We start from the raw sequence: 10,157 nt of genomic DNA on the forward strand, positions 1-10,157 counted from the left end.
ATTAAAATTAATTTTTTTACTCCCTTCAATAATTAAAAATAAAACACCATCTTCAGAGACTAAAAATTTGGCCCACCTTGAAGAACGGAAGCCGACAATGAGATACACATCTCATTAAAAATTTGTACGCTTTAACTTAACTGACCAATTATACAATAACATCGGAGTAAACAATTATATTCAATTATATTCATTGTGACTACCAGGCTTTTATAGTCAAGCCGGGCAAATTTGTCAAACATAATATAATAACAATTGGCAATAAAAAAAAAAAGTTTCTCCATCACTTTCATTATTCAATAGTTTGACAATCCAACCCATTATTTTAGACACGCTCAACATCCCCTACACCAGCTCCATTTTATCTATACCTTTTGTAGACACACAGATTATTCAGTTTTACTACCTAGGCTCACAACTATATATATATCTGATCAGCTTATTTTCTGTATATATTCAGTTTGTATACCTAGGCTTACAACTCCATATCTTATATCAGCTATGATCAGGATATTTTCTGTATATATGACATTCCCAATAAGCAATTTCATGGTGATACTGGATATATGTACTGTGAAATTTATCATGCTCAAGGGCACTTGCGTCTGCCCCCATGCGTTGTCTGGTTGGCATAGCAAGGGCAGAGGTCCTGGTTTCCCGATGTACCAGGGGGAACACAATTGCATCGTGCACAGCATGTGCCGCAAGCTCTCAAACACATCTTATGGCGGGAAGCCTTTTTGCATCTTTCTCCACAAGCTGCACTGCAATCTGCCTCACCCAACCCAAACAAGTGATTCTGAGGACGAGTCTAGAATTTATAGTAAAATGAACTAAAACATTAGCAAGTAATAACTAGAACGAAAAAGGAAAATCGACAAGAAGTTGCAGTAATCAGAACAGTGATCGTAAAGCGAGAGAATCAGCACTGGCTAATAAGAAAAAGGAAAACCAACTTGAAGCATGAACAATAGGGCTGTAGCCATAAACAAATGATGCAAAACATAGGTCTTAGAATTTAGTTTCTTTTATGACCAAAGGAATGGTAACTGGACCAGTTTAGCAGTGATACAGGTGGATCCTCATTGCTACCACTACATGAAGCATGAACAATAGGGCTGCAGCCATAAACAAATGATGCAAAAGATAAGTGTTAGAATTTTTATTTTTTTTAATGGTTAAAGGAAGGGGTAACCCGCTAAGTTTAGTAGTAATATTTGTGGATTCTTACTGCTATCACTATAATTATGTGGTGCTTAAGTTTAATAGTAATATAAGTAGATTCTTACTGCTACTACTATAATTTTAAGGTGTATCATTTAGAGAAATAGAAATTTGAAAGTGAGAAATTGTAATCATATTTACTTTACATCTAAATTTCAAAAGACTTACCAAAGAAACTCTATAGAAATTTGAAAGTGGAAAGGTTGTAATGATATTTACCTTATATCTAAATTTTCAAAAACTTACCAAATAAACTGTTAGAGTGGATAAAACTCATAACGCCAGTAAAATGTGAAAATAAGAAATTGTACTCACATTTACCTGGTTCTTAAGTCTCTGAAGTACTTACCAAAGGACTTACCAAGTGAACTCCCAGAATGAATAAACTATAGATGCTGAATTATAAAGAAAAAATAAAACAAAATAATGAGAAAGATAACGTTGAAGTCCCCAGAAATATTTAATACTTATCAACAAGGACAAGTCCTATATTAACAATAAATTAAATTAAATTAACCAGAACTGACATAAAAGAGTCTTCAATAATATGATAAAAATGCAACAATAGCAGCATCAGCAACAATTTGCATAAAAAAACTTAAACAACAGAACCAGCCTAACAAATATTGATAATAACAACAAATGATATGAAAAAAATCTTCAATTGTCGAATATAAAATTACAACAGCAATAGAAGCAGTAACAATTCACATAAAAAAAAGCTTAAACAACAGAACCAGCTTAACAAATAATGATAATAATTCTAAAGAATAGTACATAGTGTACATAGAATATACCGATGGACAGCAGAAGCCTCCCTTTCATCCCATTTCCATGGTCCTGGAATCAAGGGCAACCTTAATTATTTTATTATTTGTAAATTTGTGAATTCTAAGTTACTCATGAATAACGAATGAATACTGACGATGTGATCAGTTGGACTTAAATAATGGCACATAGATACCCACCACAACAGTTGTTGAAGCTCCAATATCAGCAGTTTCTACATATACCTGTGTCATCAACCAGCAATGAGCTATATATGAAAAATAGGACTTTTCGGTAACTTGAAGAAAGTTAGCACCATGAGGGAAGATAACAGTTACATTAGTAGACATGTAAACCCTAATGGCAGCACAGAGAAAACATTTGTTACCTGAACAAGTCCTAGCATCACAAGATATAAGAGGAACAGCCTGCTTGCAGAAAACATGGCCATGGCTGAAGTATATACACTGTGAAGCACAATTAAAATATATATATATTCAAGCTTTGGACAATAATAAGGCAAAGGATGGCTGTATGTAGATATAGATATAGAATGGGTGGCTGACTTCTTCTATGCTGGAAATGCAAAGGATGCTGCCAATTTATAGGGAGGAGGGTGAAATAAAATTCTCATTCTACCCTGTGTAATGTGAAACTGTTTAATTTCTGATTTTTCTAGAAATTCCAGGAGATGGTAAGTGCCATCCCGTCACCAGCTAGCTCCAGTCTGTACAACATATTATTGCTAGGACTCTTTCCCATCACGTTTACCTAACATAAAATGTTCAGGAAAATCAAGGATGTTTAATTTTTTTTTAATCTTATGGACTAATTTCTGCACCACTTAAAATAAAGGAAAATTGTAATAAGAAAATAAATGACAATTTTGATAAAAACCTACATGAATACCAAAACAAAACAAAACCCTTCTATGATGTGCAATAAAAATACTGACTGGAATAATATTTTTGTGCTGGGCCACCATGGCCATGCTTTTTAAAACTGTGGAGGTGATTGTTTTGGCTCAGCATCAAAAGTGAGTAACCAGATGATGATGTTTGGCCATGAAAATGAGAGAGTTGGGATCAAGTTAGCTACATTTGCCAAGTAACTTTATCCAGAAAGTGCTAAAGTATGGCACTGAAATTAGTGTGACATTATTAATCCTGGAAAGCATCTAATGTGAAAGGGACAAAAGATCTGAGATTAGTGTGACATTATTAATCCTGGAAAGCATCTAATGTGAAAGGGACAAAAGATCTGAGATTAGTTTGACATTATTAATCCTGCAAAGCATCTAATGTGAAAGGGACAAAAGATCTGAGAGGTTGTGTGGGAAAACCAGAAGTTCTATGATGTAAATTGGAGTGATTGCCAGCAGTGCAAATCAATGTTGCCCATCTTTTATGAAATGATGTGTACAACAACTTTCGTTCTAGAGAGCATTGCAGGAGTGGAAAAGGTTAACAGGGTCTCTGTGAGGGCCCATAATTATTAGAAAGTAAGATGGGATTGTTTTTTTTTCAATTTGCTGGCTTATTGGCTTATTTCACATAAGAGTGGACGCTATTATCAAATTTGGATTTTATACAAGCCGGACCATGAATATGTAGACATCGATCTTATCGGGTTGGTTTTGATTCAATCAGAACAGTTGCCTGAGTACATATTCTCCCGCCGACAAAGCACATATTCTCCACTGTAATTTCACGCCGACCATGTCATCAAATTGTGTCTAAATGTGAAAATCTACATCATTTAGGAAAAGAAAAAAACACCAAACTTATTTCATGGTTTTGGGCTCTCTGGACCAGTAAGGAGAAGCAGGTAATCACAATCATTCAATGGAGCATATTGAATTTTTATTTGATTTTAATTCTTTCCCAAATGAGAATGCACAATTATGGTTTTTAAGGCAAGTGTGTGTATTTCAACAACTAATAGAGCCCTCAAAGTTATACAGAAGTGATTGTGGCGTAAAGAATAAGTTAGTACAATAGTTTTTTAATTAAAAATTAGAAACCACCAGCGCCAGCAGCAATGAAATGGAATGGAATCTGATGGATGAAAATATAAAATAATAAGAAATTATAAATAAATAAATAAATATAATAATAATAATGAGAAAATGGTTTAAATCATATATTTTGAATGGCCATTTAATTTTGGGTTCTCCACATTTCTAATCATTTGTCTATGAAAAGTTTGGACATTTATAAGATTACATGTTATGAAGGTTTGATATTTTCAGCATGTCTAATTATTTTATGGTTTGTATTTTTTTTAATGAATTTTACTAAATATTTTTTGGTTATTTTATTTTATTTTTCTTTATTAATTGTCTGGAACACAAATAGATTTAGTATTCTTATATGATTGGAATAGTTTCAAGAGCTTTTTAATAAAAAATTAAAAGTCAAAGGAATTTGACAAGTAAAATTATAAATTAATAAAGGAATTGAACATGTCTATAATGCTATTGTAAAAATTTCAAGTAAAATAAGATAACAATCTAAAATATTTATCAATTTAATATCTATTTTTGCTATAATCTTAAAATTAAATTATCTTCATTATTATTATTCTTTATCAAAAGCACTAAAAATAAATATATAATAAACATAAGTTTACTTTCGATATTAAAAATGAATTAAATATGTTTATTCTTACATTATCTTATAGATTATTAATTTGTAAATATGTTTTGTTATAATATTATTGGCCATTACTATGGCTTATTGATATTACATGCCCAAAAACCCATAACTCATTTCATATGACACTTGTTCATATCATTTTTTTTTTAATTAATAATTTTAATTAAAGGGATAAAAAAGACATAACTACTTTGAAGATAAATCTCAATCATTGATTTGTGTACACTGCTATGAAAATTCTAAAACATTTCATTGAGGTTAAATCCTTACCATTCACCTAATAATTATTGATAAGAATTCATAACTAGTTAATGTGGTTATTGATAGGAATTCAAGACTGGTTAATGTGGTTATTAATAAGAATTCATAACTGGTCAAGACTGGTTAATGTGGTTATTAATAAGAATTCATAACTGGTCAATGTGAAGGTGGGCATGTGTATCTTTGTATGTTGATTGGTGTTTGGATCTCATGTGTTATTTAGATCATATATGTAAATGGATATATGTATTCTTCTTTCTGCATAAGCATATATAAACATGTTCCTATTTATGTATGTAAACTTATGCCTTCATCATTGACCTAGTGAAATGTTTATCAACGACTCTAGTGTATTACAGAATTTGTTATGTTCAATTCACTTTTAATAAATTTAAAAAATTAGATTTGTGCCACTTGTCTCCCCCCAACCAATTTCCTAGGGATTTGAGATTATTCCAATTCTAATAAGTTCCTCCATGATAAGTTCCTCATTATTATTTATAACATCTATTTATATACATAAAAAATTTATTTAGCAAAATGGTCTATTACTTTTAGTAAATTTAAAAAATTATATTTGTGCCACGTGGCTCCCCACCCACTGATTTCCTAGGAATTTGAGATTATTCCAATTCTAATAAGTTTTTCATTATTATTTATAACATCAATTTATATATAAGAAAATTTTATTCAGCAAAACGATATTTCATTACTTTTAATAAATTTTGTTGACACCTAATCATTGGGATTGGGTGAATATATGTAAAATAGTATAAATAGAAAATAAGGAGAATAGGAATATGAAGAGACACTTGGAGGTGAAGCCCAAGATTATCTCCCTCCATGTATATATCCATGAGTAATATTAATAAAAAATCACATTTCGCATAGTGGAGTTGCCTCCTAGTCTGACATGGTATCAGAGCCAACTCCATTTTACCTTTTCTTCCCTTGTAACTCCCTCCCGTTCTACCTATTTTGCAGAATTGACATCTTTACCATTGCTCCATTGGTCTATTCTTTGCACCCTATATGCGTTTGAATTTGTTTGTATGTGTTTGGTTGCTCCTATACACCTACGTTACCCCAGTGGTTTATCATACAACCTAGTTACCTCTAGGCATCGCTGCCCATAATTTTCCCTTCTATACGTTATACCTGCACCCCAGTTGTAGTATTAGTCTCAACCTGCGCTATTGGTCTCAGCCTAAACTGTTTGTCTCAACTCCGGTCCATTGTGGTATACAAAATACCACACTTTGACTCCCCTCCACAGTTTCTCTTTGAATCTCCCTATCCCAAACTGCACCATACCTCAGCATATGCTTGTCAACATACCTTGGTTAACACTGTGCTCCCTAAGGAACGTCCCACCTATGTTGAACGTTGAATTCTACATTTATTTAATAATGTTCCTACCACCGGTTGGTCCTCCATTTATCAAGGCCTCAACCTCTCTGCCCTGTCCAACTGGCCTCCCCTCTACTGTTGTGAGTTACTGGCTCTGGCTTATTTGAATCTGCTCTATTCCATTGCTCTCGACTTCCTCTCATGCTCCTCCATACCCACCAATTCCCTCACACCCCTCTCCAACACTATACCACGGTCGATACCACTGTGAAATAGGACATAGTAAATCTACTCCCATTATTAGCATTGTAAATTCGCTGCTTGTCTTTAGCAGACCATTGGCCAATGCATTGGTGTTTGGAATAGAGTTGCACATGATATTCTAATAAATCTTCTCCCAATCGGCATTATCCAAATTGCCTTCACTCCCATATAATGACCTCCCCATATATCCCCTCACCCATATAACAACTCCCCCAAGTAATATCTGTGTGCATTTTTTTTACACCATAACTGCATTATTTTACCATTAGAAGTGCGATATCTCTCTCTCTCTCTCTCTCTCTCTCTCTCTCTCTCTCTCTCTCTATATATATATATATATATATATTTTATTGGCAACAAAGTACATTTTTACGACACATTCACTAATTGTTGGATTAGTCTTCGTTCGGAAATATAACTATTCAAAATGGTCAAGGAATGATTAAACACGCTCTCATTTTTAATGAGTTGTGGAAAGGAATTTGTGAAGGAGAAGGAGATAATGAACTTACAAAGCCCACCTCAGACAATGAGATCGTCATTTGGGAAAACAAGAACATCAAGCCATACACCTTCATTACAACATCTGTAATTGAAGAGTTGAGGTGCCATAACTTACCATTTTAAAATTCTTTTAAATCCATACAGAAGTTGAAGGAACTCTATGACTCACACTCTGAACTTGAAGTTGTTTAATTAATGATTAAATTGTTCAGTTGTCAATTGAAAAACGATGATCCTCTTGCTTTATCATTATGTTGTGGCACATTATAATATTGGAGTAATTGAAGACTTGTTTAGTTCTTCACTTGCTTCTTGGAAAAATAATTGATTGTTTGATTCAGGGGCAACTTGCCACATGACTTTTAGAAGAGATTTTTTTGAAGACTTTACTGAAAATGTTGATGGAGATGTATAATTTGTAGACAAATCAAAACTCAAGCCATCAGGGCTTGGCACAATCAAGCTTAAAATGCCTAGCCTTCCAGACTTTCTTCTGCATGTTGTTTTATATCTCTCAAAGATGAGGAGAAACTTGTTGTCTTTGGTTGACATCTGCCAACAAGGACACTATATTCATATGCTTGATGGAAATATGGTGGTAGGAAAAGAATCATATCACTCACTTGTCATGATGGGGATAGAAGAAGAAATACTTTTGAAGCTACAAGGTGCCTCTACTTGTGCACAAAATTTCTCGTGCATTTCTCATTATGATGAAGGTACATTTCCATCAAGTCTTTTATGGCATGTTAGATTTGAACACTCGAATTATGAAAACCTTTTTATGTTGAAGAAAAGTGGTGTTATTGGTTTGCCTACAATTCCTATGAAACTTAAGCAATGTAATGCTTGTATTTTAGGAACACATAGCAAATAATATTTTCATGATTCATGCTCCAGAGCACATAGAAAAATTGAACTCATTCATTCAGATTTATGTGGCGCAATGCTTGTTCCTTCTATAAATGGAAATAAATATATGATGACGTTTATTGATGACTACACTAAAATATGTTGGGTTTATTTATTGAAGGACAAATATGATGTTTTTCAAACATTCAAGAACTTTAATGCATGGACTGAAAATGATGCACAATCTCATATTGACTCTATTCGCACTGATAATGGAAAATAATACACTTCAAATGAATTTGAAAACTGTCTCCACCATCATGGGATCAAACATCAAATAATTGTGACTTATAATCCCGAGCAGAACATAGTAGCTGAAAGAATGAATAGGAAAATTATAAATATAATATGTTCCAAGATGCTTTTCAAGAATGTAAAATTGATGTTTTGAGCTGATGTAATTCTATGTGTTGTGTATGTAAGGAATAGATGTCCATCTAATGATATTAGAAACAAAACTCCTTATGAAATGTGGTATGGCCACATTCCTTCGACAAAGCATCTCACGGTTATTATTTCCACCTATTATTCCTTGATACCAAAGGAACAAAGAAACAAACTTGGTGCAAGGGGTCATAAGTGTATCTTTTTGGGGTATTCAAATACCTCCAAAGCATGCTAACTTTATGATGAAGTTAATAAGTTTTTTTTATCTAAAGACATGATCTTTCTTGAATCTTCCAAGGATGACAATGTTGTTGAGCAGAAGCTTAATTGCCTTGATAGATTTAGACATTTAATGTGATTTCAAGAATTTGATAATTAGATTCCACATCTTGAAGGGGGGCTTCATATAGTAGATCAATCTATGGAATCTTCTTTTGAATCACTCTCTACCCCACATGAAGCTCCAACCATTGATGACAATTTGAGTGACGTGATTGACAAAATTGGGAGACTCGATCTTGATTTATTCCCAACTCAATCAACTTAGCAACATGGGTCATGTTAGAAAAGTCCTCCAAAGTGGCCGACAGAGACACTTCCAAGTGTTCATCCCAATGATGTTAGAAAGATAGGAACAAGAAATTCAAGCAAGAAAAATGGAGGTGATGTAGATGATTATGATTCACGTATTAATATGGATGTTTCTTATGATTGTGAATTAAATTTTTCTATAGATTTTAAGCCAACATCCTTCAAGGAAGCTGCTTCTCATGATGAATAGAAAGAATTGATGAAGAAAGAGTTTGATGCCTTGATAAAGAATGACACTTAGAACCTAGTTGATCCTCCATTGGGAACCAAACCAATTGGCTACAAGTGGGTCTACAAGAACAATTATAAAGATGATGACTCACATGAAAAGGAAAAAGCTAGGCTTATGCCAAAAGGTCTTGAATAGAAGGAAAGGGTCGATTATGAGGAGAATCTGCCCCCACCCACCCCGCCACGTCACCCCCTCCATAGCAAAATGAGCTACCATATGGACACTCTTTTCCTTGGCAACTCAGAATAGTTTGAAAGTCCATGAAATGGATGTAAAAGTTGATTTCTTGAATGGATATTTGAAAAAGAATTTTTTATGTCCCAGCAAGAAGAATTTGTTGTGAAGGGCCAATAACACAAGCTATGCAAGCTTGTGAAATCCTTGTATGGCCTCAAAAAACATCGTGAGCCTCGTATGAAAAGTTAATTGAGCATCTTCTAAAACTCAACTTCAAACATTATGATCTTGATGATGGAACTTTGTTTGTCGAGAAAGTTGAAAAAACAATTGTATATCTTGTGGTGTACGTAGATGATTTTTTGATGACATGGAACAATGAGAGCTACATTGCACCATAAAGAAGGAATTGAGGAAAGATTTTTAAATGACTAACTTGGGTTATGTTTAGTACTATCTTGTTGTTTAAGTAACTCAACATCCAAATTTTATATTCCTCTCACAGAAGAAGTATACTGGAGATTCATTGAACAGGTTTGGCATGGTTGAGTGAAATCCTTTGTCTACTCTAATGGAATAGAACTTGAAGCTCACATCCATTGAAGGAAAATAATTTGAGGATGCAACAAAGTATATACAACTTGTAGGAAGTCTCAACTACCTATCTACTACCAGATTGGACATCTCATTTGTTGTTGGAATCCTCTCCAAGTTTATGCAAAATCCTTGTGAGGGATATTGGTTTGCTACAAAAAGAGTTCTAAAGTACTTGAAGGGAAATCAATACTTTGGAATCAAGTATACATAGGTGGGTGACTTCAGCTTGATTG

At 33.5% G+C, this 10,157-nt stretch overlaps 1 protein-coding gene across 1 annotated transcript; it reads right to left on the minus strand.

Annotated features, from left to right (window-relative positions):
• Positions 1–264: 264 nt before the first annotated feature.
• LOC149213267 (cypmaclein-like) lies at positions 265–2,558 on the minus strand. The gene is made up of 4 exons (XM_089390738.1): positions 2,381–2,558; positions 2,193–2,237; positions 2,022–2,064; positions 265–771 (listed from the first exon to the last, which is right to left on the minus strand). Exons 1-4 carry the CDS (start codon positions 2,441–2,443, stop codon positions 590–592), a joined length of 333 nt encoding a protein of 110 aa, XP_089246864.1. The 5' UTR covers positions 2,444–2,558; the 3' UTR covers positions 265–589.
• Between the last annotated feature and the right edge of the window lie 7,599 nt (positions 2,559–10,157).

Source organism: Pinus tabuliformis, chromosome 1_1 (genome assembly GCF_031772625.1).
Source record: "Pinus tabuliformis cultivar Carrire ecotype Pingquan chromosome 1_1, CPIR1, whole genome shotgun sequence".
NCBI lineage: Eukaryota > Viridiplantae > Streptophyta > Pinopsida > Pinales > Pinaceae > Pinus > Pinus tabuliformis.